The 26,237-nt window shown below is 52.4% G+C and overlaps 1 protein-coding gene across 2 annotated transcripts in view; it reads left to right on the top strand.

Annotated features, from left to right (window-relative positions):
- The first annotated feature begins 9,254 nt into the window (after positions 1 to 9,254).
- The window catches only part of FHDC1 (FH2 domain containing 1), a 43,730-nt gene continuing 26,747 nt past the window's right edge, over positions 9,255 to 26,237 (top strand). Inside the window, exons 1-2 of one of the 2 annotated variants that reach the window (XM_089302331.1) lie at positions 9,255 to 10,375; positions 16,825 to 17,451. In XM_089302331.1, coding sequence (XP_089158457.1) covers positions 16,963 to 17,451 — 489 coding nt within the window. In that variant the 5' untranslated portion in view covers positions 9,255 to 10,375; positions 16,825 to 16,962. Of the gene's footprint in view, positions 10,376 to 11,268; positions 11,408 to 16,824; positions 17,452 to 26,237 lie in introns of those variants that run through there. The other variant, XM_008267310.5, reaches the window with a different exon arrangement.

The raw sequence follows: 26,237 nt of genomic DNA, 5'->3' as shown, positions 1-26,237 counted from the left end.
TGTATTTATACAGATGCTTCCAGGGGTGTTAAATTTTTTTTTTTTTTTAAGATTTATATGAAAGGCAGAGTTAGGGAGAGAGAGAGGTCTTCCATCCACTGGTTCACTCCCCAAATGGCCACAAGGGTCAGAGCTACGCCGATCCAAAGCCAGGAACCAGGAGCTGCTTCTGGATCTCCCATGCGGGTGCAGGAACCCAAGGACTTGGGCCATTTTCTACTGCTTTCCCAGGCCATAGCACAGAGCTGGATCAGAAGAGGAGCAGCTGGGACATGAACTGGCACCCATATGGGATGCCGATGCCACAGGCGGAGGCTTAGTCTACTATGCCACAGCAGCAGCCCCTTGCAATCCACTTCTAAATGGTTTGGCAAGAATGCACACGTTCTTACATGTGCATTTTTTTTCCTCAGACCATTCCCATTTTGATACTTTCTGAATAACTGAAAGTCAAGGGACGTTAACTGTAAAAACACTGATTTTATTTTGGCTTAATAAGAATAGTTTCTTCTCACTTTTTTGTCCTTTTTCCATAAATAAGCATATTCTTACCTCCTTGTGGATCTCTTACAATTAGCTGTTTATAGCTTCGTTTACTGCAACAACTTCAAGCTGCTTAGATTACACTTTTGCATTGATCTTTTATAATAACTTAGTTCAAATCCAAAAAGATATTTGTTTAAAGATTTATTTATTTATTTGAAAGAGTTACACAGAGAGAGGGAGAGGTGGAGAGAGAGAGAGGTCTTCCATCTGATGGTTCACTCCGCAATTGGCCACAACGGCCAGAGCTGGGCTGGTCCAAAGCCAAGAGCCAGGAACTTCCTCTGGGTCTCCCACGTGGGTGCAGGGGCCCGAGGACTTGGGCCATCTTCTACTGCTTTCCCAGGCCATAGCAGAGAGCTGGATTGGAAGTGGAGCAGCTGGGTCTCGAACCGGCACCCATATGGAAAACCAGCACTTCAGGCCAAGGTGTTAACCTACTGTGCCACAGTGCCATCCCCCAAAAAGATAGTTTTTAAGAAGGCCATTTTCTCTAGTTCATACTCCCGAAATTAATGAAATAGCTTAGCTCTTTATAGTAGCCCCCAAATAAGCAATGAATGTTTACATGGTTCTCAGATTCTCTTTCTTATTCACCCACCCCTATCTCAGATAAGAACAAAGAAAATACTCTGGGTTAAAATATCCTCATTTATTTCAGTAATAGAAGCAGCAAAAAGCCTGGGCAACAATGTTTTGAGCATTGAGTTCTGTCATGGTGATGGTTACTATATAATCACTGATACTATCGAGGGAGTTTAAAAAAAAAAAGTGCAAGTTTAAACGGTCATGAGTATTTGCTGAATGACTGGCTGGCTTACCTGTGTTGACTTTTCATCACCTGATCCCACTAACATCCTGAATAGGTTCAGCTGATTCTAGAAGGGGAACTAATCATTTCTCCTTGGACTGGAGTTGGCCACGCGAGGGCCGCCCTCTCATTCCTCATTTCAGTATCCTATGAGATGGTCTTTTTAAAAGTAACCCGAAAGTCCTCTCTTTCCCCAAAATTCGTTTCTCTAGAAAGGCTCATTTCTGTTTTCTTTGTGAAGCTTAGGTGGCGTTTCCCTCCAATCGCATAAGCCATAAAAATGAGTTAGAAATTGCAAGTGAACAATTGGAAGTCTGACAAAAATCTGTGTGTGTATGTGTGTGAGTGTGTGCAGGAGACCTTGCCTAAACTCACAGCGGAAGGGAAAGTAAAGTGTAAAGCTTCGTAGCAGGCTCTGGTCCTAACATGCCTCTTTGTCCTTTTAAACAAAACAACACCAGTGACATCACAAGAGGCCGCTGTGCTGTGTCTGCGTTTTCAAGCTTTTGCAGTCACTGTTTGTGCTCGTAACTAGAGCAATGAAAACAAGGCTTTTTCCCCCCAAACACAAGTAGCTTCAGTCCAAGCCACTCCAGACTTCCTTGCCACTGACCTCAACACTGACCTGGATTTCTTCTAGGAGGAACTCTGCCTGTTTGGTCTTTTTAGCTCCTTTTAATGTGAATTCCCATTCACTCGTAGTGAATTGGGACCATGTGATTAGTTAAGGAAAACTTTAGTCATGATTAATTTCTTGTCTGCTGACTTTCCATTACTGTTAAATCATTTTCCCTCACAGTCGCTTCTTTGGAATCTTGTACGCCTCGCTTGTGGAAGCCGATCGGCGCGAGCAGTGGCAGAACCAGACAGCTGTCTTACCAAGGTTGTACTTAGTCTATGCTTGCTTAGAATCAGGAATCCTTGTCTCTCTGGTATGAAGGATCCAAGCTACACACTTCAATCCTCAATCCCCTTACCTGATCTCTTGACCAAATTTCAGATGAAAAAGCTCCATCCCCGTCAGTCTCCTTCCCAGACTGTCAAAACTGGAGCTGTGATCATCCCCTCCCCACCCCACCCCCCAGGCGCCGTTGCTCTGGGTCGAGTACCAGGCATGTCTCCTGCAGGGTTTCACCTCACGGGCCTGTTGCAGGTCCACCCTTTGTACACACGTCATTGAGAAATGTGACAGTGGCTCAGTGCTCTCACCTGCACTCACATCCTCTTCAGAGAGCTTCAGTCTGGTCCATTCCCTCCTAGACCATCATCCACAGCTCAGCCTGTGCCTGGCACAGAACAGGCTACTCCTTGTTTTCAAATAGCGATGATTGTCATTGCTGGGGCCTCCAGCCCTGCATGACCTGAGGCCCGCTGGTGTCGCTTGCTGGGGATAAGTGGCAGACTGACCGAAAACCACCGGAAGAGCCTTGGCAGTGACCGCTAGCGAGACACAGCAGAGTGAGGGACGCAGCCCTGGCCGCGTGCTCTTCTGTATCTTGAAGAGGAAGTCTATACACATCCAAGGAATGGAGGGCGTGGGAAGGCAGGTGCCACCGCGGAGAACTTGCTGGTCGTGGCTGCACGTGGCAGCAGCCAGCCTGCCACTCCAGATTTGGACGTCTGGATCCCGGGCCTGGGTGTTGGTGGGGAAGGGTGCATTTTGCCACTGTCCCACAGCAGCCTGGCCCATGAGGATGGTCCTGTGGAGGCTGTCAGGCTGAACCTCACATTAATCATAAACGTGACACAGATTCTTTCTCTGCAAACTTGGAATTGTAACACTTTTCCCTTCCCCCAGTCAAGCCAGTCCTTACCTGGAGGCACTAGAATGTATCTGCACGGAGTAGCAGGTTCACCTGAAACTTCTGGTCTCCGGGGAGAACTGTTAGCCAGTTTAGCAGTTTCATAGATGGCCTAGTTTTGATCTGCAGGTCAGCCTAAGTGCTGCCATTTTAGGAAAAGAAGTTAATAACCAGACACCCGGCTGTTCAGGTGTATGGATTATACTTGTGAGCACACAACAAAGACTGCAGCACAAGAGAGTTTCAGTGTCACCCCAGCGTGGCTTAGAATCTACCAACGAGGATTTCTGGAATTTGAAAACTGTTCCAGTAGGAAAGTCCTTTATTATAGTATGGGTGTTTGGTCTTCAGACGAAATTGGCTTACTGTAACAGGGAAGTCTTGCACAGGCAAAAAATGTCATTACTGATTATCTCAAGAGTTCCTTGCCTAAAGGTAGAGTAACATGTGACCTTTGTTAATTAATTTATTTTAAAGACAGAGAAAGAGAGAGAGAGAGAGAATGAATGCTCCCATCCACTGGTTCACTCCCCAGTCACACATGTGGGGCTGTGCCAGGCCAAAGCCAGAGAAGCCTGGAACTCAATCCAGGTCTCCCATACAGGTGGCAGGAACCCAACTACTTGGGCCATCCCTGCTGCCTCCCCGGGTATGCATTTGTAGAAAGCTGGAATTGGGAGCAGAGCCAGGACACAAGCCCACTTGGTGTGCAGGTGTCCCAAGTCGTGTCTTAATTGCTGTGCTGAATCCAGGAGCCAGGAGCTTCTTCCGGGTCTCCCATGTGCATGCAGGGGCCCAGGGACATGGGCCATCTTCCACTGCTTTCCCAGGCCATAGCAGAGAGCTGGATTGGAAGTAGAACAGCCGGGACTTGAACCCGTATTGGATGCCGGTGCTGGAGCAGGCAGCTTAACCTACTAAGCTGCAGCCCTGGCCCCCAACACGTGACTTTTGTTAAAGTCTGGGTGCTGATACAAATTTGGGGAAAAGGCATAATCTCCGTGGCTCCCTTGATGCTTGTACCCAGCCTCTGCGCAGTACAGAAGTCTTTGAACCATCAAGTGACTTCTGTAGACTCCAGCCCAGGGAGTCCCTGTGCACCATCACAGGGCTGCGTCTTTGGTGAGTTCTGCATGGAGCCGCCTTCTCTTCCATCCAGTAGACAGGGTTGAGCCTGACTTTGCTCAGGCCAAGCGGCAGGGAGCCTGCAGGGAGTGACCCTCTGGAACTGGACTCTGTTGAGATAAACAGTGAGGAGGGTATGCCTGGAAGGGAAAGAATGTAAATTTAGAAAATGCGTTCTGGGGCCAGCGCCGTGGTGCACTAGGTTAATCCTCCCTCTGCGGTGCCTGCATCCCACATGGGCGCCGGTTCTAGTCCCAGCTGCTCCTCTTCCAGTCCAGCTCTCTGCCGTGGCCTGGGAAAGCAGTAGAAGATGGCCCAAATGCTTGGGCCCCAGCACCTGTGTGGGAGACCTGAAAGAAGCACTGGGCTCCTGGCTTCGGATTGGTACAGCTCTGGCCATTGTGGCTATTTGGGGAGTGAACCAATGGAAGGAAGACCTCTCTCTCTCTCTCTCTCTTCCTCTCACTGTCTGTAACTCTACCCCTCAAATAAATAAATAAAAATACTAAAAAAAAAAATGCATTCAAACTTTGCAGTGGAGAGTATGGAGGGAGGAATGGAGATGTGTGAACATCAAATATTTTCTCTGCTTCCCTTTATTACAAAAAGTTCATGGAAAAAATGGAATTAGAAGAGGTTTATTTTGGTGCAAAAAAAAATTTGAAATCCATGCTCATGAGGGGGTTTCTTGAGAAAGTTTATGAAAAATGTGTATTAAGAAAAGCTGTGAGGCAGATACTTGACACAGCAGTGAAGTTGCTGCCTGGGATGCCTGCATCCCATATCTGAGTGTTTGGTTCCAATCCCACTCCTCTGTTTCCAATCCAGCTTCTGCCAGTGTGCAGCCTGGGAGGCAGGAGGTGATGGTTCAGGTATCTGGATCCCTGACAGAGGCTGGGATTGAGTTTCAGGCTTTGGTCTAGCCCCTCCCTGCTTGTTGCAGGCGTTTTAGAGTGAACCAGCCGATGAAGGATCTGTGTCTGTCTCTCTCTGCCTTTCGATAGCATGAAATCACATACAGTTTTTAAATGTATTTCAAACCTTTTTTTTTGCACCAAAAATAAACTTTTAATTCCTTTTTTATTTTTGAGACATTTTTGAAGTGCTTTTGGATACTCCTCTTTTAAATTATAAATGTGGCATGCCTTCATGATCCCAAATTTTGGGTAAATAAGAATTTCACAGCGAGAGGATTTTCATTTCTCCTAGAGAAATTTCACTGGGTGTGGGTGTGCACCACGCCCATATCTAGCATTGATGATTCTATTTTCCAGGGACAGGCGTTTGGCTTAGGGGTTAAGATGCTGCTTGGGATGCCGCATCCCATTATCAGAGTGCCTAGGCTCTAGGTTCTAGTCCTGGCCTCGTCCAGCTTCCTGCTGCTGGGCACCCTGGAAGGCAGCAGTGATGGTTCAAGCAGTTGGGTCCCTGCCACCCACACAGAGAGCTCAGATTGGGTTCCTGTCTCCTGGTTTCATTGTTTCAGGCATTTAGAGAGTAATCTGGGGAATGGGGAAACTCTCCATCTCCTTCACTTTCTATCTCTTCTCTGCTTCTCAAAAACATGTTTCAATTTCTTTTTAAAATCTCAACCTTCAGCACCCTGTACCCTCCACCCTCCCCAGCCTTGTAAAGCAGACACCCACAGTGGCACTGCTCATCGGTCACCCCAGAAGCAGCACAGCACAACCCAGATCTCCCGAATTCCCTTACCTGTGCCTTCCACAAAGGGTGGGTAGGAAGCCCAGATATTGTGTTGCAAAACCAGCAACATTTCAAGAAAAATTAAATGCAAAGCTATTTTCTCTTTTCTCTCTCCTAGTCCAGAGCCACTGCTGGAATATTGTATACATGTTGTACTCAGTTTTTTGTTATGTACAATTTAGTATCAGAGATACAAAAGTTGATCATATGCAAGAAGCACCGGATAAAAGTGATTTAGAAGTGTAAGGGAACTTTTTTCTCTGCATCCATTGTAAAATACGAGTGAGCTCGTATTTAGTATCACCTCTCTGAGTTGGATTAAATACGGACCCTCTTTTGTTTACATTGGGGACCTGCAGGTAGGAGAGAGGATGAAAGGCCCCTCTTCAGTTGTAACCTGGTAAGACCGACAGAGGGATGTCACTGGGGGCTAATGAGGATGTGTGTTTGACAGAGATCTTCCTCATGTGCAAGGCCAGACAGAACTTGAATAATACAGTATGTCCCACACAGAGCTTCTCCCCTTGACTTCCTCCAAAACTGATCCATTTAAATCATGGCTGCAAATCTGCTGGAGAAAAGGATTCTGACTGTTATGGGCTTGGTTCGTGATTTGCAACCATACTCAAAAGTGTTTACCTTCTTATTAAAAGCAGCAGCTTAGTGCAAACGGACTGTCCACAGCTTGTCCACTCGATTTCCAAGTGGAACAAAAAGTGCTTCATGAATTGCTAAGTCACCAGCATGTCCTTTCCCCAGTTTTTATTTGCCCTACAAAGCCTTGCCTTGCATGGGATGAGAACAGCTTGCACTAGAGGGCACTTCAAAAAGTTCGTGGAAAACAGAATTAAAAGGTAAGTGTATTTATTTTGGTGCCAAAAAAAATCCATGCAAAGTTGTTTCGTAATACACATTTTCATGAGCCTTTTGAAGGCTCCGTAAATTAATTCCCCCAGGGAAACACACACACACACACACACACACATTCTCCAGTATTGTTGATTCATTGGGTTTGTTTGGGAACTGCTCATATTGTGTGTGTTACGGCTTCAAGTTACTGTTTGCTCTTTTAACTTCTTAGTAGGGTAAAGAACTTGAAAACAGCTAAAAGCAGTAGCAAAAGAAACTGACATCTGACATGCTTTTTAACTGAATTCCTCCTACTCAGATTCGCAGGCTGGCTTTGGTCAGGGGTACTGAAAAGAAATCACACGCCTTCACCTTATATTTTAAAGTGGTTTTCCCTCGAGACTTGAATGTTACAACAGACCCTCCGTTTGCAATGAACACCAGCCAGTTGTCTAAGCACTTAATTGTGAACGAAAAAGAGGCCTAACCGGATGTTTCCTGGGTAAAAGCTCGGTGATATATATTGGCTTGGTCTCCTCTTCCATGCCCAGCCTTCAGAACACACTGTCCCACAGACATGCATGCACACTTACACACGCCCCTGGAGCAGGAGGAAATGCACAGTTGGCTCTAAGGAGATCTAGACAGGTGGGGACAAGGGTCATCAGGAGTCTTATTACCTCATTCCTTGTGTTGGGTAAGGGCCGCCGTCTTTTTCTCTCCTACCCTCAAACAAATCAGGCCCTATACTGACCGAGTGCCTGGGTGTACTTCTGGCAAGGGAGGTGCTGTTGACGCGACCATGTTTACTAACAGCAGGTGGAAAAGCATTTTCTATTTAAAACTTTCACAAATCACTGCTGCATATCCAGAAGGAAAAGCTTCCCCCTCATGATGATCAGAGTGGAGTCATATTTACTATATTTAGAAGCAACTCAAGCATTTAAATTTCTTAGCCTGCAAAAATAAGATAATTTACCAGTTGAAAAGTTGTTTGGAAAATCATAGCAATATGACAGTGGCATTTTGTCAATAGGCTGTCTGATGCAGACTTGCATTCCTGGTGACAGTCACAGTTCTGCTGATTTTATTTATTTTACACTTTGCACCCTTAGAAGGAAACCACATCAAGCAAGTTCTCTCAGAAATGACTGTTTCTGGAAGGCGGGTTGCTGGACTCTGCATTTGTCTGCAAGTCTGTTTAACTACAGAGTTGGCAGAGTTTGTTTCTCCCCAGTTTCCAATTTAAAGAGGCACTGACACAGCCTATAATCTAGCCACTGAACAACTGATCTCATCAGATATGTTTTAAGAAGAATAAAGATTAAGTCAAGCTCCGTGTATATCACAAAAAGAAAAATGGAGAGGAGAAGGAAGGGAGAGGAGGATGGGGAGATAGAGGTTGTGGGTGAGATTTAAACCTGTGCCAGAGGGGACCGTCTTCAATGTGTCTGTCCCTAGAGGCCCGTGAAGTCGGGTCCTGGGTTAGATCACTCCTTAAGCAAGTAAGGCTGTTTTAGAACTGCAGTCCGCGGAACGGATCCTGAAATTGGTTTCCTTTGGGTATGAAGGCTTTGTCTGGTTCCTGATGACAGATTCAGATACAGAGTTCTTAACACAAAAGTTAAAAGCTGCTGGGGCCTGAGGAGGTGGAAGCAAGAGGGAAGAAAATGAAGGAAATGGGGCTCTCTGGAGGAGAGCGGAGTTGTTCTTGGGGCTTGCTGCTGCCCCCTGGCCACAGCCTTACCTGGCCACACTGCCTACTAGCACACCCTCCTTGGAAAGTGAGTGGGGGCCACACCACCCACAGCTCACGAGCCACCTCCGAGCCACAAACCCCAGTGTCTGGGCTGACTTTGGGGTGCTCCAGGCACATTTTTGGGACACTGAAGCTCTTTCCTCCCAACCTTAGGTGAGATGAGGGTGTGTTAGGAGGTGAAGGGCAAACTGCCTTCCGGAAGTGCAGCCTGGGTGATGGTCTTTCCCAGCTGTGTGCTTTTTGACCACTCAATATTTACAATACCAAAAAAAAAAAAAAAAAAAAAAAAAAAAAGTCAAGCACCACATTCGATGGGGCTTCAAATTTTAAAATCAGGCCGGCACCGCGGCTTACTTGGCTAATCCTTCGCCTGTGGCGCTGGCACCCTGGGTTCTAGTCCTGGTTGGGGCGCTGGATTCTGGCCTGGTTGCTCCTCTTCCAGTCCAGCTCTCTGCTGTGGCCCGGGAGGGCAGTAGAGGATAGCCCAAATGCTTGGGCCCTGCACCCGCACGGGAGACCAGGAAGCAGCATCTGGCTCCTGACTTCGTATCGGTGCAGCGCAGCGGCCGTGGTGGCCATTTTGGGGGGTGAACCAACGGAAAAAGGAAGACCTCTTTCTCTCTCTCTCACTAACTCTGCCTGTCAAAAAAAAATTTTACAGGGCCGGTGCTGTGATGTAACAGGGTGAGTGACCACCTGCCACACTGGTATCCCATGTGGCCACCAGTTTGAGTCCCAGCTGCTCCACTTCCGATCCAGCTCCCTACCAACGTGCCTGGGAAAGCAGCCGGAGATGGTTCAAGTGCTTGGCCCCTGCCACCCTCGTGGGAGACCCGAATGAAGCGCCTGACTTGGGACCATTTGCGGACTGAACTAGCAGATGGAAGATCTCTGTCTCTCCTTCTTTCTCTGTAACTCCGCCTTCCAAATAAATAAATCATTTTTTTTTTTTAAATCAGCTGTTGGGTAAAGGTAGGGAGAGAGTGCTAGTTTGGACCTGAGCTATTACAGGACAATATGGACTGGAGAGCCCCTGACACAGAGGTGAAAACAGGAGATTTATGGGAAGTGCAACGTTCCATCCCCCTCGCTTCCCCGGCCCCTTCCTGGATGCACACCCAGGGCTGTGCACGTCTTCACTGTTTCTGCGTAAGAAGCTCCCTCGTGCAAATTATATGCGCTTCAGGCCCTACAAAGCCGGGACAGATCTGGGTTGGAGCCAAAAGACAATAATTCCCCAGGGGAGGATGGGAGCTCAGGAGAGGGAAGACCCTTGCTGCTGTCCTCAAATGAAAAGAAAGGTCAGCAGAGAAGCAGAAAGAAAGCCGGCCCGCCAAGATGCTGCAGGGGACAGCAAAAGCCCCAGCGACGGACGATGGGTCACCGGGCTTGACCCCGCCCAGAGAGATCAGAGTGTGTGTTCCGTGTAGACGGGGGCCCGGAGCCCGCGGGCGCAGGGCTGCAGAAATGGAAGCATGCAGGGCCCAGGGTCCCAGTCTGCCACAGGGGGTGATGCCATTGCCGACTCCCTTGGGACGCTTGCCTATGCACTCAGTATCCCTTTGGGATTCGCAGTAACGTGGAGTCCTGAGCGTGGAGCTGTCTTCCTCCCGCTGCGTTTTTTTCCCACCCCGTGCGCGTTCCTGCGGGCTTGGTCGGACCCACTGCACGCTCGGTGTCCAAGGAACTGGGCTGGTGCCCGACGCCAACTTTCGGTTTGTGCTTGCTGCCCTCGGGACGCGCGCAGCTCCTCTCCTTTCCGTCGCAGGCCCGCGAGTGGAGGTCAGGGATTCTGGGGCTGAGGCTCCGGGGCGAGGGTGGGGAGGAGGCGGAAGTGCTCGGGCCCACGGGCGGGAAACGCCAAGCGCAGTGGTTATCTTAGCGAGGCAAAGGTGGCGATGACTTCATCCCCGCGAGGGCGTCTCTCCGCCCCTGCTGCCCGCGGCCCGCCGGCCAGTGTGCTCGGGAGCCGTTTGCCCGTGACCAGGCGACTCCGCGCCGCCCGGGGACGCGAGGAGTTTCGGGGAGAGTTGCGGTCACCCCGCCTCCCCTGTCGCCTCCTGCGAGTGTGAGGAGCCCCCTCCCGCCCCCAAAAGCCCGTGTATTCCATGCATCAAGCCCTGCAATGCTCCTGTTCCGGTCACGGAACCGAACCGTGCGCAAAAGAACAGGCAGCCCACTGACAAGCTGGCCGGTCCTGCGGGGAGCTCCGCTGGCCAGGACTCGGCGAACTGGGGACAGCGGGCGCCAGCGCTGCCCAAGGCCCCGGGGAGACGCAGGTGCGGGCCCGACGGTGGCCGGGCGCGCGTGCAGAGGGGTGTGTGTGTGTGTGTCCGCGCGCGCGCGCGCACCCGCGCGCGGGGAGCAGGGACCGCTGAGGCGGCTCTTTTGTGGCGGACGCCGGCCGGTTCCGAAGCCAGCCCGGCCCCTCCCAGAGGACACCTGGCTCTGCTTCGCAGCCCGGCCGTCTCCGTTTCCCCGCAGCCCAACTTCCCTCGGGGGCCCCCGCGCCCACCCTGTGCTGGTCTTCGGGGGCCTGGAGCAGCGTGCCAGGTCCCCCCGCGCAGGTGCAGGCGCGCGCAGGGAGGCCCGGGGAGGGGGAGCGGGGGCCGGGCAGGAAAGGGCGTGCTGCCCTCTGCGGCGCGCGCGGGGCGCAGCCTGGGCCGCAGCATTGTTACCTGAGGCAGCGGCTCCGCCCCGCCGCGCCGCCCTGCCCCCTCGCGGTCCTAGGCGGCGGGGCCTGCAGTGGGCCGGGAGGAGGCGGCGGCGGTGCTGTGAGACGGTGGCTGGAGATTGCAGGGGTCCGCACCTAGGGTGAGTGTGGGTCGCGCGGCCCAGGATGGGTCTCGGGGGAAGAGCGGCCGAGGGGTGCCGGTGGTCGACAATCTTGGAGCTCCGCTGGGGAGGCTGGGGGAGGAGGTTCGAGCTCCCATACGCGACCGCGTAAGACTCGCCGGGCCGGACCCGCGTCCAGAGGTCGGGACCTGGGTGGCCGGAATCAGCTTCGGACGACACTTTTAGACCCACCGTCCCCTATTTACTCGGGCCGATCGGTGAGGAGCCCCGCATAGGACGCACGGTCGGGGGGCCGGGACCCCAGCCCCTGTGACGGTGGGTGCGGGGTGCGCGGGCACCGAGTCCGGCGATGCTGACCGAGGACCCGGCGGCTCCCGCTCCGGCCGCGCCAAGTTCAGGGTAGTAGTTGCGCCCCGCGCCGGCAGCAGTGAGGGGAGAAGGCGGGTCGCCCCCCGGACACGGCGGGATCCCCAGCTCTTGGACAGCGACTCCCTCCTTTTAAAACTCCGACCGCCCGTTGCAGACGCCCGGAGTATCGTGTGTGCTTTTCCCGCCGGTTCGTCCTGGCTACTTTTTGGTTAAGCAGCCGCAGTGCGTCGCCAAGGCTTTCAGTCCCGCGCCCGCTGCCCGCACCGGAGCCCCGGGAGGCGTCGCCGCCGACGCTCGAGGAGGGGGCGTAGCTGCGCGCGACCCCGCATCCCCGAACCCGGAGACTCCCCCCGCTTTGGCTTCGGGCTCAGGGACACCTCCCCGAGGTGCCCCCCACCCCACCCCCGCGCGCACCCGTCTGGGAGCTGTGAGCCGCACCTCCGCAGAGGGGCGGGCACCCAGGGCCGGCGTGGCAAGGGCGGGCGATGCGGGCTCCAAAGCTGGGAGCTCCGCGGGGCGAGGGGCGGGGCCCACGACCCCCTCCCCCCTCTCCACGGCCCGCCCCGACCCGAGGAGCCCCGGGAAGGGGTTGGCCGAGCCGGCGTGGCTGCCGCTCGGGTCGCATCTGCCGGAGGAAGGGAGGACGCCCGGGGCTCCCGGGAGGCGGAGGGTCCAGTCCTCCCCGGGCGTCGGCTGCCGGGGCAGGCTGTGCGGGCTCAGCCAGTGCGGCGCGGCGCGCGTGGGTGTCCCTCTCCGCCGCGCACCGATCAGCACCCGGCGGGGCCGCCCTCTCGTCGCCCGCGCGTCCTCCGGCGCCCCGGGATCGCGGCGAGCGCAGCCGGGGTGGTGGCCGAGCCCGCGGCGTGGCGGTGAGTGGGCTGGGGACGGAGGGAGGCGGCGGGCCGCTCGCCAAAGCCAAGACTTAGGGAACGCCTGCGTGTCTCGGACTGACGCTAAAGCAGCCGTGCCCTGCACCGTACCCCGCACCGACTTCCTCGGCCCCGGCGGGCCGGTTTCTAGCAGCTGTTCGCGGGGAAACTGCCGCCAGCGCTCGGCCGCCCGCAGGCCCCGCTGCCTGTCCTGGCAGGGCGGCTGCGTTCCCTGCCCTCCCCCCAGAGAGCAGCATCCTTTGGCTCCGGGGCGCGTCCGCACCTCGATTTTTGGACGCAGAGGAACGGAATGCGTGCGTTCCGAACGAGCCTCGCTTGCCGTGGCGAAGATTTGCTGGGTGACCTGCAGCTGTGCTGGTTGACTTTCTGATCTTGCCGGTAGAGCCAGAAACTCCCTGTTTGAAGATTGCCTGAACTTCCTCCACCCTGTTCTTCCCGGTTGTTGCTCTCTCTGCCTGTCCTCTCTCCAAACCCGGCCTGCCCTGTCCGGACTTCGAATGGGACCCACGGCAGGAGCCCCCGGGGCAAGACCTTCTGGTCGGTTTTGCTTGGTGTGCCTTCTAATTATTGTTGGCCGAGGGGGTGAGCGACCAGCTGGGCCTCAAGACCCCACTGAGCCCTTAACTGCGTTTCAGGAGCGCGTTTTCTCCTTAAACACGCAGTTGGAGGAAGCCGGCCTCGTTTCTTTTGTGTATGTGTGTGTATCTCCTGAGCCACCGTCTTCAAGAGAATGGAATTTCAGGGATGTTGCAAGTACTGTGGGCTCTTTAGGCCAGAGGGCCTAGGAGGGGGGCAGGGGCCTTCTTTGAAGACGCTCAGGAGCTGGTCTCCAGCCTCCAAAGATGTGGCCCCTGCCACTTAAGTCCGTGAACTTTCAGGGCTTAGGAGGCCCTCCGTGGAGGGGCTGTCACTCAAGCACACCTCTGATGGGTCATGGTTAGCACGTGACAGCTCTGTGGTTTGCTCCGGGCTCTGGTGGTTGTCGGCCTCCGTGGCAGAGATGTGGATTCCAAGCCCGTCCATAGGGGAGATTGATGGGACACCTGTCAATTCTCACACGGAGCTGGGGCGTGTTCCATGGTCCCTGCTGCCTGCTGCAAGCCATCCGCTGGGTTCTCCCAGCGCACTTTGGCTGTGGACTGGCGCTGTAGTGCATGGAATGTTCTTTGGGTATCCTCTGTCTCGTGGCTAATCATTGCTGACAATCTGATGCATGGGAAGCAGTTGGGGGCTCACACCCTTGTGTGTTACCCTGGGGGAAAAATGAACCAGATGGCATAGCAGGGATAATGCTGTCCATTTTTCTTTGGTCCCTTTCACTTTGGAAGAGGACATCCTTTCTCAAGCTGAGGCAGCAGCGAGAATCATGCCAGTCAGTGCCTGACTGCCACACGTCCCTTTTAACTTTTTTTTTTTTTTTTTATTTTTTGACAGGCAGAGTGGACAGTGAGAGAGAGAGACAGAGAGAAAGGTCTTCCTTTGCCGTTGGTTCACCCTCCAATGGCTGCCGCGGCCGGCGCGCTGCGGCCGGCGCACCGCGCTGATCCGATGGCAGGAGCCAGGAGCCAGGTGCTTTTCCTGGTCTCCCATGGGGTGCAGGGCCCAAGCACCTGGGCCATCCTCCACTGCACTCCCTGGCCACAGCAGAGAGCTGGCCTGGAAGAGGGGCAACCGGGACAGAATCCGGCGCCCCAACCGGGACTAGAACCCGGTGTGCCGGCGCCGCTAGGCGGAGGATTAGCCTAGTGAGCCGCGGCGCCGGCCCCTTTTAACTTTGACAAGCTTTTATCTGGTCCCGCCGCCTCTGTGCACACCGCTGTCCTTTGGCGTGAGCAGGTAGCGCAGCCTCGGAGGGTGTGGTCATTCTCTTTATTGGCACCTCTCCGTTTGCTTTACGAGGTCTAGTGGCACGGTGGTACCTACACTTGGGCAGCACGAAGTGAGCTGCTGCTTTCTAGGTTGGAGACTTCAGCTTATCAGCGTTCTTAAAAGGGATAATCTGTAAACTTGTCAGCTATCTGGAGTCGGAGATGAATGGGGGATTAGCAGCTCTTCTGTACTTGAGGTGTTCAGAAGTATTTTAAAATCTGTAAGAATCTACTGCCAAAATTACCTGTGCAGTCTTGAAAAAAAAGTTCAAATATAACTATAAACTATAATTGACAGTGAGTCATTTGCTCTAGGGATGCCAACTGTGAAAACAGCCTAGTTATGCCCCTAATGATAATTGTGAAAACTTCTAAACGCCAGTTCCATCTCAAGCAAACTGTAACTCAGTGTGGATAAATATTTTCGATTTTACTTACGTAAAAGTTATCCCACGGTGATAGCTGCATAGCACTGTGAATGTGCCTCCTGCAACTAAATTGTACCTTGAAAGTGGTTTAACTGGAAAAAAAAAAAGAGTGTGCAGTTGACAGTTGGAAATGCCATCTTCTGCCTGTATGCAGGCAATTTTCAGGAGTCAAAGTTTCTTATGATTTACAGATAATCTTATATAGAAATATACGTAATCACTGAGCATTGGAAAAGGGCAAACCTAACTTTGAGAGCAGACAATAGAAATATTAAAAGTATATTCCTAGCAGCCAGGAGTAGCTTGGCATTTTATGTATAAAGCCAATGCATACATTCAGGCAGATGTAACTCCTGGGCGACTACAGGGAAAGTATATGGTCCTGTGATCCCAGTGTGCTGTTGTCACTGATGGCTGCCTCTGTACCTGGCATTTTGGTAAGGACTGTGCGTGTGTTAGCTCATTTGTTCTTACGCAAACCAATTAAGCAGGTATATCGTCAGATCGTAGGTGAGGGTGCTGAAACACAGGTTACATGACCTCCCCCAGATCAAGTTATGTATCGAAGAGGTAGCCACACTGGATTCTGAGAAGAAACTGTCTGTTTTAGAATCTCCACTTGTTTGTAAGGGAGTCTTGCCTTTTATGTGCGGCTCTGTGTAAAACACTTCAGCATGTTTGGAAATGGTGATGGCTGATGGCTGACTCTTGGATAATGCAGGGTGGTTTGACTGGCTTGTGTGTGTGTATGGGCTGGGCCCTGACCCCATGGAAGGATCCTTGCACCCAGAAATCCAGAGCGTGGAGCTCCTCCAAACGGCCCCTTGAGAGCTGGAGGACACTGCTCCCTTTGCCCGCTCCCACCTCAAGGAGGGGTGCTCACTCGATACCCTCCCCAGGGTCCCTCCTCCACACCCCCTCGCTCACCTGCCCTCATATCCGACCTGTTTTCATGTCAGGTCAGCAACATCCCAACACCGAAAGCAAACATTACAGGCCCAGAAATGTACAAGTCACCAAAATAAGTCGGTGGCCGTGTAGATAAGGGAGAGACATGTGGCAGACGTGATATGGGCCTTGTGGGTATCTCTTCTTTGCTAATACTGCCACAGAAGAGGTGGCTAAGAAATTCTGATGGTTTCCAAACCATGACTTAATTAGAATCCAGGATGACAGCGTCGGAAGGGGTGACAGAGGCCAGTAAAAGTATTCCCCTTGGGAGAATCCAGTGAGCAGAACAGCGCGTCTGAGCTTGTCAGTGGCAGGAACCCGGAATCCTCACAACTGCCGTTCCCTTCCCTGTCTGCTGGGGGGGAAGGCACATCACCAAGTGCAGCAGGAACTTGGTGGCCCTGATTCCAGGAAAATGAGCGAGGCAGTGATTTTGTCATCTCCAGATGCCCTGCCTGCCCTGTGCTAGGGGGAAGATGCCTCTGACCCACTGGTCGGTGGGAGATGTGTCCGAACTGGAAGAAGGCAGGATCACGGACGCCTACTGCTTCAGCAATTTGGGCAGATTCCCTAGGAGCCGGGCATGCAGTGCCCAAAGAGAGAGAACTAGGTAGTGAGCAGGGAGCTCGTTCATCAAGGGAGTAATGCTTGCGGAACCTGGAGCCGGCTCTCGGGAAGTGGGTGCTTTCTTGACTGCTGGGAGGCGTCCACACGGGCTCTGCTGCTCTGGCAGTGTTTCGGGTGGGAAGACGTGGCTCGCGGTCGTAGAAGTGGTCGTACCTTTTAATGCACCGTAGGATGTGTTGTACCCCCCCCACTCCCACCCCCCAAGGGTTGACTTCCGGGAGGACAGAGCCTGGCCTCTGGAGAGAAGAGCTGGGGTGAAAGGCTTTGTCTGCACTGATCTGAAACCCGTTGTATCCCGGCAGGTTCGGCAGCTGACAGGCGGCGTGCTGGCCTTTCCCTAGGGCAGCTGATGCGCCGGCGAGAAGCTGTGACCCGAGTTGGATGGCTTGTGTGTGCTTCCCCGCGGTCAAGCAGTTATCTCCTTAGAAGGCAACAGTACTATGCATGTTATGAATTGTGTCTCCTTGGCCAGTGATAAAGAAAATGGGAATCCTGCCACGGCAGCTGGATTCATGATTGAGCAGACGCCCCCGCCAGCTCCTCCTCCTCCACCCCCTCCTCCTCCACCATGTCCATTTTCGGGGCAAGGGTTTCTTCCCTCCCCGCCGCCTCCCCCACCGCCTCCACTGCCTGGGGGGCCTCCTGCCCCGCCTCCCCCTCCAGGACTACCCCCAGCTCCTCACATCAATGGCTATAGCCAAGTGGGTAAGAAAAAGCGGATGAGAAGCTTTTTTTGGAAAACCATTCCGGAGGAGCAAGTTCGTGGCAAAACCAACATCTGGACATTGGCGGCCAGCCAGCAGCATCACTACCAGATCGATACCAAGACCATCGAGGAGCTCTTCGGGCAGCAAGAAGACACGGCCAAGCCGACCCTCCCCAGACGAGGGGGCACTGTGACGTCATCCTTCAGGGAGGCCCGCGAGGAGGTGAGCATGGCCTGGCAGGTGCACTGCTGTGCGTCCTGCCTTGTTTCATGTTTTTTCTTTCTTTTAAAGATTTGTTTATTGATTTGAGAGGCACAGTCACAGACAGAGGGAGAGACAGAGAGAAAGGTCTGTCCATCTGCTGGTTCACTCCCCAGATGGTTGCAATGGCCAGAGCTGGGCCGATCTGAAGCTAGGAGTTTCTTCCGGGTCTCCAGTACAGGCACAGGGGGCCCAAGCACTTGGGCCATCTTCCACTGCTTTCCCAGGCGCATTAGCAGAGAGCTGGATGGGAAGTGGAGCAGCCGGGACTCGAACTGGCGGCCCTATGGAATGCCACTGCTGTAAGCAGAGGCTTAACCTACTCTGCCTGCCACAGTGCCGGCCCCCTTGTTTCATGTTAAGGAGAGAGAGAGAGAATGCAGGTGAGCATGCGCTGGAGATGAGAGCCAGGGCCTCCTGTGATGAGCTTGAGCTGAGAGGCAGAGAGGGAGAAGTGTGCAGGCGGGTCTGCCCCGAAGTCCCAGGGCTTATGCCTCCATGCAGCACCCTTGCCTCTGGCCTCTCAGCACTGCTCTGTCTCTGGCACATTTGCTGCCTCTTCCCCTGGCACAGAAGTTCTGCTGTAGTCCAGTGTTGCTGGTCTCCACTGGAACAAAAACCAAGTTCCTGAACTCCGATCCTGGGACAAGCTGCAGCTGTCAGGGACGGAAAGCCTCCTGTTAAATCACACGACCAGCTAATATATATTTACCCTTATTGTCCTTTTGACAAACGTCTCGAGACAGCCTTCCTTCCTCAGATCTCTGAGCTAAGTCATGGCCGTGTAGAGCAGAAATTTTGAGAGCCAGAGCAGAAAGCTGTTTGCAGATAAGCCTGTAGGAAGCATGTTTCTGCTTACCACTAACTGTGTCACTCAGAGAAAATCAAGCTGTTAAACTCTCAGAAGGGAACTGAAAGATAACCCCAGAGCCACCTGGATTACAGAGACCCCATCAAAAAGTGCCTTTGCAAGTACGCACAGTCAGTTGAGAAACTAGGAGCCCTAAGCAGGAAATCAGAGATCAAAAGCAAGGAACGCTGTCAAGGAAGGAAGGGAAGGTAGACAGATAGGAAGAGAACATGCATCCTTCATTTTTAAATCTGTCGTGAGTGAGCAGAGAAAATGGGTCACAGATGGCGGTGACGAGATAAGAGAGTGGGCGGGGCCCTGGGCTGAGGAATCGGGCGCAGCGGGTTGTGGAATTCTTGAACCATCTTCCCTCCTCATATTCGCTCCGTCTCACCACCGGCCCACTTGCGGGCCCTTAAGGTTGATTGCGTGATCCCCTGGTAAAGGAGCCAGGAGCTGGCTGACGGTGAGACGCACAGAACACAGGTGTTAGGACTGTTCCCATGTAAACCGAGAAGCCCTTGGGGCCCCTACACAGCCCATCCTTTCTCCTCCTTTCCTGGAAAGCCATCTCCTTAGCACCTCGGCCCTTGCCCTGGCATCTGGCAGCGGTCTCCCGGGAACAGTGGACCATTTCTCACCGTCCCCAGCTGTCTTGAAGTGCAAGAGTGCTGGAGTAGTGAGCAGGTGGACGCGTGTGAGGCAGATGTGTGTCTGGGAGCCCTATTATGGAGGGGCTGTCTCCCTAACGGCCACTGGCAGGTCAGAGCAGGTGGCCCCGTGGGCCCACAGGGAAATTCTACTTTCTGTCCTTAAAGAGAGCTTCAGGGCCGGCACCGTGGCTCACTTGGCTAATCCTCCTGGCGCCGGCACCCCAGATTCTAGTCCCGGTTGGGGCACCGGATTCTGTCCCAGTTGCTCCTCTTCCAGTCCAGCTCTCTGTTGTGGCCCGGGAAGGCAGTGGAGGATGGCCCAAGTGCTTGGGCCCTGCACCCGCATAGGAGAGGAGGCACCTGGCTCCGGATTGGTGCAGTGCTCCGGTCATAGCGGCCCTTTGCGGGGTGAACCAACGGAAGGAAGACCTTTCTGTCTGTCTGTCTCTCTCTCACTGCCTAACTCTGCCTGTCAAAAAAAAAAAAAAAAAAAAAAAAGCTTCAGAACCATCCCGCAAGGGAGGAAAGTGGCCCTGAGTGTGGCGTGTTTCCCTGGCTATGGCAGAAACGGAAACACCCATTTCCAGGCCGGAACATTAGTTTTGCTTTTTTTTTCTCCTTTAACTTTTAAAAAAAGATTTATTTATTTGAAAGGCAGAGTGACCGAGAGGCAGAGGCAGAGAGAAAGAGATTTTCCATCTGCTGGTTCACACCCCAGATGACAGTGACATTTGGGGCTGGGCTAGGCTGAAGCCAGGAGCCTGAAACTCCATCAGGGTCTCCCACGTGGGTCAGCCCAAGCACGTGGGTCCTCTGCTGCTGCTTGTCCAGGCGTCTTAACAGGAGCGTGGAGCAGCCTGAGCAGCTGGGACTCGTACTTCATTGTGGGACCCGGCGTGGCAGGCAGTGGCTTAGCCCACTGTGCTACAATGCAGGCCCTGTGACGTCGTCGTCTTTTTTTTTTTTTTTAAGGAATTATTTTTTAATAGTTAAGATATTTTTAATTTTGGTAAAATGCATGTAAAATAAAACTAACGGCTTTTTCGCAAACCCATGCAGATCAGTTGCTTTAAGCACGGGCGCATGGCTGTGTAGCCAGCAGTTTTATCTCAGAGCTGAAACTCATCGACGTTAACTTCCCTGCTCCTCTCCCCCCAGTCTCTGGCAAGCAACCATCTGCTGCCTGTGTCTGCAAGACTGACTCTGCTGGGCGCCTTTCATAAGGGAACCATAGGAGCCTGAGCTTTTGTGGGTGACTTATTTCACTTCGCATGATGTCTTCAGGGCTCACCCAAGTTGTAAATGTGTTAGGATTTTAAGGTTGAGTGACATTTCCCTATTTGTCTGTATCACATTTTATTCAGTCATCTGTTCAGGGACACTGGAGTTGCTTCCACTTTTTTTTGGCTAGTGTCATAATACCGATGTGACCATGAGTGTTACAAAGATCTTTGCATTTTCAAAATTTTATTTTTTAATTGTATTTTTGATTCACACATAATTATTCACACTACTGGGACATAATGTGATGTTTTGATGTTAAATACATTTTTTTAAAGGTTATTTTCTTTATTGGAAAGGCAGGGTGTCTCAGAGAGAGAGGGAGAGACAGAGGGAAATAGATCTCCTATCCACTGGTTTACTCTCCAGATGGCTACAATGGCCCCGGGCTGAGCCAGGCCAAAGGCAGGAGCCAGGAACTCCATGTGGGTCTCCTGCTTAGGTGGTGGGAGCCTAAGGACTAGGGCCATCTTCCACTGCTTTCCCAGGCCATAGCAGAGAGCTGGATGGGCAGAGGAGCAGCCAGAACTGGGATGCCAGTGTCTTAAGCAGTGGCTCAACCTGCTGGGTCACAGTGCTGGCCCTGATATTGTTTTTGAGATGCAGAGAAACAGAATGACAGAGAGACAGACAGACAACTCCCATGTGCCTGGTTGACTCCCCAAACGCCTGCAGAGATCCTGGGCCAGGGGCCAAAGCTGGGAGGAGTCAGGAACTCAATCCAGGTCAGCATGCGGGTGGCAGAACCCAAGTACTTGCGCGACCAGTGCTGCCTCTCAGGGTTGCTTGAGCAGGAAGCTGGAGACAGCAGCCGGAGGTTGCTATTGAACCCAGCTTCTCCAATGGCAGACACAGGAATCTCAACTACTAGGCTGAACGCCAGCGCCAGGGTCTTTACTTTTAACCCTTATGTGTCCCAATCTGAGAGACAGCATGGTAGGAAGAAAAACTGATTCACTTCAACTGCACATCATAAGATAGTCTAAGTTTTCCGTACTCAGATATAATGAATAGTTTAAGCTGATCCATTGAAATGCATGTGAGATAGTGATGTCGCGTAAGAGAGGTGATCTAGAATTCTTAGCAGTTTTGTCATGTTGTCTCCCACTTGGCTAGAAGCACTAGGCACAGTCTTTTTCAGTAAGAGAACGTGGTACATGCTGTTTTCTTCCAGCGTTAGACTTTCTTTTGAAGAAGTTCTAACTCAGCAGAGTTCTAGCCTGACAAAGATCAGTAATAAATCTTCCAACTCTGAAGTCCAGGGTCAAAAGTAATAGTCCTCCCCACCTACCCAGCTGGCCTGCAGAATACCCTGCGCGGTGCCACCAGTGGAGGCACCGACCCTGAGCCTGGACGCATGGCCTTGGCACACGCTGTGATCCTGGAGGCCCACACCTGCCAGGGACCAGCGTGTGTGCTCCTGAAACAGCGTAGCCTGTTACGAGTAAGTGCCACTAAATTCCCAAGGAAGGATTTGCTGGACGATGGCAAGGGTTCGAGTATGAGAATGGCTGAACTTAGGATAACATTGAGAATATTAATTAGAGCATTTAATAAGGGGGGAAAGGTTATGAAATATTGCTATCCTTGTATCTTTGCTACCTAAATATTAGAGACTATAGGTGTGATGGGACAATAGTAATTATGTTTTTTTTAAAGATTTATTTACTTGAAAGAGTAATAGAGGGAGAGACAGAGATAGAGATCTTCCATCTACTGGTCACTCCCCAGATGGCCACCAGGGCTAGGGCTGGACCTGGAACTCCATCTGGGGCTCCCATGTGGGCACAGGGGCCCTAGGACTTGGGCCATCTTCTACTGCTTTCAGGTGCATTAGCAGGGAGCTGGCTTGGAAATGGAGCAGTGCGGACTTGGACTGGTGCTCCAGTGTGGAATGCAGGCAGTGGCTTAACCCGCTGTGCCACAGTGGCAGCCCCAGGACAACAGTAATTAAGCTGCAATAGAATAATTAGAGATAACAGTGATCCACCACTGAGAATAATGATAGGAGCCAGCTCAGACTCACCTTCTTTTCAGAGTTTGCTTTCAGATTTCAGATCTCGTGCCCTGAGAGCTCCTGCAGCTCCCTGTCCATCCAGACCTCCTGCTCGTGACGCCTCCTACGATCGGACCAGCTCTTAAGGGCAGGGATATGTCTTAGCCATCTGGTGTCCTCCAGAGGAAATCAAAGGTCACTGAACTGGATAGAACTGGATGCAGGGACCAAAGGAAGAAAGGACAGTCTCACAGGATACTGAAAAGTCAGAATTGGCATTCACAAAGAAAATGCAGATGTTGAGAAATGCTGAAAGTCATTTACAGCGATGTCTATAGCAATATTATATTGGCCATAAAGGAAGTCCCTAAGATACCAATTAGAGAAAGAGTTACAGGAGAGAGAGAGAGAGGAAGGAAGGATAGAGGAGAGGTTGGTTTTACTAAACCCACAGGAAGTCATGCTTTATCGTCCTACACTGTGATTCAGATACTGGTCATTCTTTCTCAACTTTTGTTCCCATTCCAGTATGTTCTAGAACTCTGGGGCATTCAGACATTCCAGAACTATAGAATTAGAGTATTTAGGGAAAAAAAAAACGTGCTTGGTTTCGATCCTCCACACTGCCCCCATCCCTGCTGTCCCGGGTGAGTTGAGAGAGGAACAACTTGCTGCTGACAACCAACGACAACGAGAAAGGCAGTGAAGAACAAGTGATCAGAACCCAAAAGCTGAATCCACCTGGGAGGATGGAGGAGGATCTCTACAATTGTGCTTTCTAGAATTTGCGGTGGGATTGAAAGAGCCACTGTCAAGGGTGAGCTTAGGAAGTCTGGAGGCCCTGTGCACCTGTGGAAATGAAAGTGTCACGAACGTTTCTTCTTCTACCTTGAGGACATGAGTGTCGCTCCCCGTCTTCGTGGAGGAACGACACAGGACCCTGCGTTGTTCTTTCGTCTGCTCGGCCCTCCCCGGGTTTGCTGCTGGTTCTTCCCGGGTTGGCTACCATCCCTTCCACCTCTGTGGAAGGGCGGTTCCCCCTGGCCACTTTCCCCACTTCCGCAGGGGAGTGGCACACCGCCGGCCGGCTCTCTCGGGGGCTGCACAGGTGTTCCTCTTAGATGTTTCCCTTAGATGTTCCTCGTGCATGTTGTCTCTCTCCTCCTTTATAGTCCTCTTCCACCAATCCCAACTCTGCTACCCACACGCCGAGTATGCTGTTCTCCTTCAATCAGGAGCAGCTCCTGCAGCTTGTCAAGTTGGTGAGAGGCAGCTGTGTAGAAGCTGTTTCCTCCTCTCCCAGCGCCATATTGTGGGAGAGCAGATGCATAGAATAAGTCTTAATTCCAGTAACTTAGTCTAGTCCGAGTTGCTCCCAGTTGCTCCCCACAGATCCCCCTTTCTTTTTATTTTTTGGCATTGATATGCGCCTGTCTTCAGTGCCCCGTGGCACACACTCTGCTCTGCTTGCTAGAGTTGCCCACAGGTGCTTACAAGCCCTACCAATCAGGCAAACCGAATCCGGGTCCTCTCTTCGCCATGTTGTGAGGAGGTTTTTAGGCGCTGATGCGTGCCTGTGTTCGGTGCCCTGCAGCTCATGCTCTGCTCTGCTAGAACTGCCTGCAGGTGCTTACAAGCCCTATCAGGCAAACCGAATCCAAGCCTTCTCATTGCCGTATTGTGGGGAGACTTATTGATGTTAATTCGTGCCTGTCTTCGGTGACCTGCAGCCGCCCACAGGTACTTATCGTCTTACTAATCAGGCAGACCAAATCCAAGCTCTCTCACTGCCGTGCTGTGGGGAGGCCTTACTTTTCTCTATTTCTCTACCTCCGGGCATTCCTATTTCTCCTATTTTACTTCTATCTACCAGCATTCTTATTTCTCTCATTTTACTTCTAAACTTCTGTTTCTCTTATCCCCGCGGCTTCATCCTCCCTAACATTTTTCTCTACCCGGTATGTTTCCTAACTTTTCTTCCAACAATATTCCCCTCTCATTTCTCCTGGCTTCTCCCCACAGTCCGTATCCAAGTCTAAGTTTCTTCTAGGTTTCACTTTCACTTTCAACCTGCAGTCCGTATCTGAGTCTAAGTTTCTTCTTGCTTTCACTTTAAATCCTAACTTCTTTCCCACAGTCCGTATCTGAGTCTATGCCTAGGCTTTCAATAGCTTCTTCCGGCACCTTTTCCGTCCGGCTTTTCCCTAGGCTCTTTGCTAGTCTCTCTCTCTGGTATTTTCCCACTTCTTCCCGCTTCTTCCCTCCTAGGTTTCCTATCCGAGTCACGGCACCATTATGTCGCTCCCCCTCTTTGTGGGGGAACGACACTAAGCCCTGCCTAGGCTTCATATCCGAGTCACGGCACCATTATGTCGCTCCCCCTCTTCGTGGAGGAACGACACAGGACCCTGCGTTGTTCTTTCGTCTGCTCGGCCCTCCCCGGGTTTGCTGCTGGTTCTTCCTGGGTTGGCTACTATCCCTTCCACCTCCGTGGAAGGGCGGTTCCCCCTGGCCACTTTCCCCACTTCCGCAGGGGAGTGGCACACCGCCGGCCAGCTCTCTCGGGGGCTGCACAGGTGTTCCTCTTAGATGTTCCCCTTAGATGTTCCTCGTGCATGTTGTCTCTCTCCTCCTTTATAGTCCTCTTCTGCCAATCCCAACTCTGCTACCCACACGCCGAGTATGCTGTTCTCCTTCAATCAGGAGCAGCTCCTGCAGCTTGTCAAGTTGGTGAGAGGCAGCTGTGTAGAAGCTGTTTCCTCCTCTCCCAGCGCCATATTGTGGGAGAGCAGATGCATAGAATAAGTCTTAATTCCAGTAACTTAGTCTAGTCCAAGTTGCTCCCAGTTGCTCCCCACAATGAGGCATGGGAGATAAGCCCATCTCAGAAAGACAAGTCCCATATAATTGCAGTGGCATGGGGTCCCTGGAGTAGCTGGAGTCACAGACAGGTCGCAGGCTGCTTCCAGGGGCTGGGGAGAGGTGGGGAAGGGGCCCAGGGTTTCAGTTTCACAGGATGAGGTGGGCTGTGGAGTGGATGGTGGTGGCGGTTGCACAGCTGTGTGAATGTGTACACTGAAAAAGGACTGCAATGGTAAATGTCAGTTGTATTTTTCCACAACTGAAAGAAAAGTCTCTCCTTCCTCTGAAGCGAATGGGAGGCAGGTTTTGTGGTGGGTAGATGCTAGCTGAAACTGCAGGAATCACAGCAGGAGAAGCTGGGAGAGCTTACTTGGAGTTGGTAGCAAGATGGGGATCATACAGCCCCGGAGTAGCACAGCACTGCTGCGTCCGGTACCCCCTGGCATCCATGGCGGGGCTGGTAGCCAGGGCCCCTCCCATCCCAGCAGGAAATCCTTGAACTGCGAGTTCAGTGCCTTTCCCTCTGCTCCCTCTCTGGCCGTAGCCCGGTTCAGGGGAGAGCTAGCGAGCTCTGGAGTGTATCCACCGCACCTGCTGTTGCAGGCACTGGCTTCAGTGGCAGACCTGCCTGCGTGGCGCAGTGAGTCCAGAAGAGCAGCGTGCAGGTGGTCTGGAGCTGCTGGGAGGGGCAGCACGTGCAGCTCAGGCACTGGTCAGGCTGGGGCATCCCTGTGCTCTGAGCCACTGGTCCCATCTGACTTCTCAGCTTGCACAGCCAGCGAGTCTCCTGGGATCCCTTGGGCAGATTCCACCGCTGTGAGTGATCAGCACCACATCCCACGGGGACTCTTCTGTGAATGGCCCCCGCTTGGAGACGGCCAGCATTTGGGAAGGGAGATAAGCTCACTTACGCGTGCAGTGATAACCCCCTTGAGAGAACTTTGTCACCAGCACTCCTGTCTCTTTGCTCTCGAAGGATGAAGCACTGTAACATATGAGAAAGAAAACTCCACATGCGCCCAGCCAGTCTGCAGGTGCACAGTCCTAGCAGGGTGGCAGATGTCTGACACGGGCTGGCTTCATGTTCTCCCATGAGATTCTCAGT

Source organism: Oryctolagus cuniculus, chromosome 8 (assembly GCF_051225735.1).
Source record: "Oryctolagus cuniculus isolate XC-2025 breed Fujian yellow rabbit chromosome 8, ASM5122573v1, whole genome shotgun sequence".
Taxonomy (NCBI): domain Eukaryota; kingdom Metazoa; phylum Chordata; class Mammalia; order Lagomorpha; family Leporidae; genus Oryctolagus; species Oryctolagus cuniculus.
The sequence above is the reverse complement of the archived record's forward strand: the minus strand, read 5'-3'. Positions and strand labels throughout refer to the sequence as shown.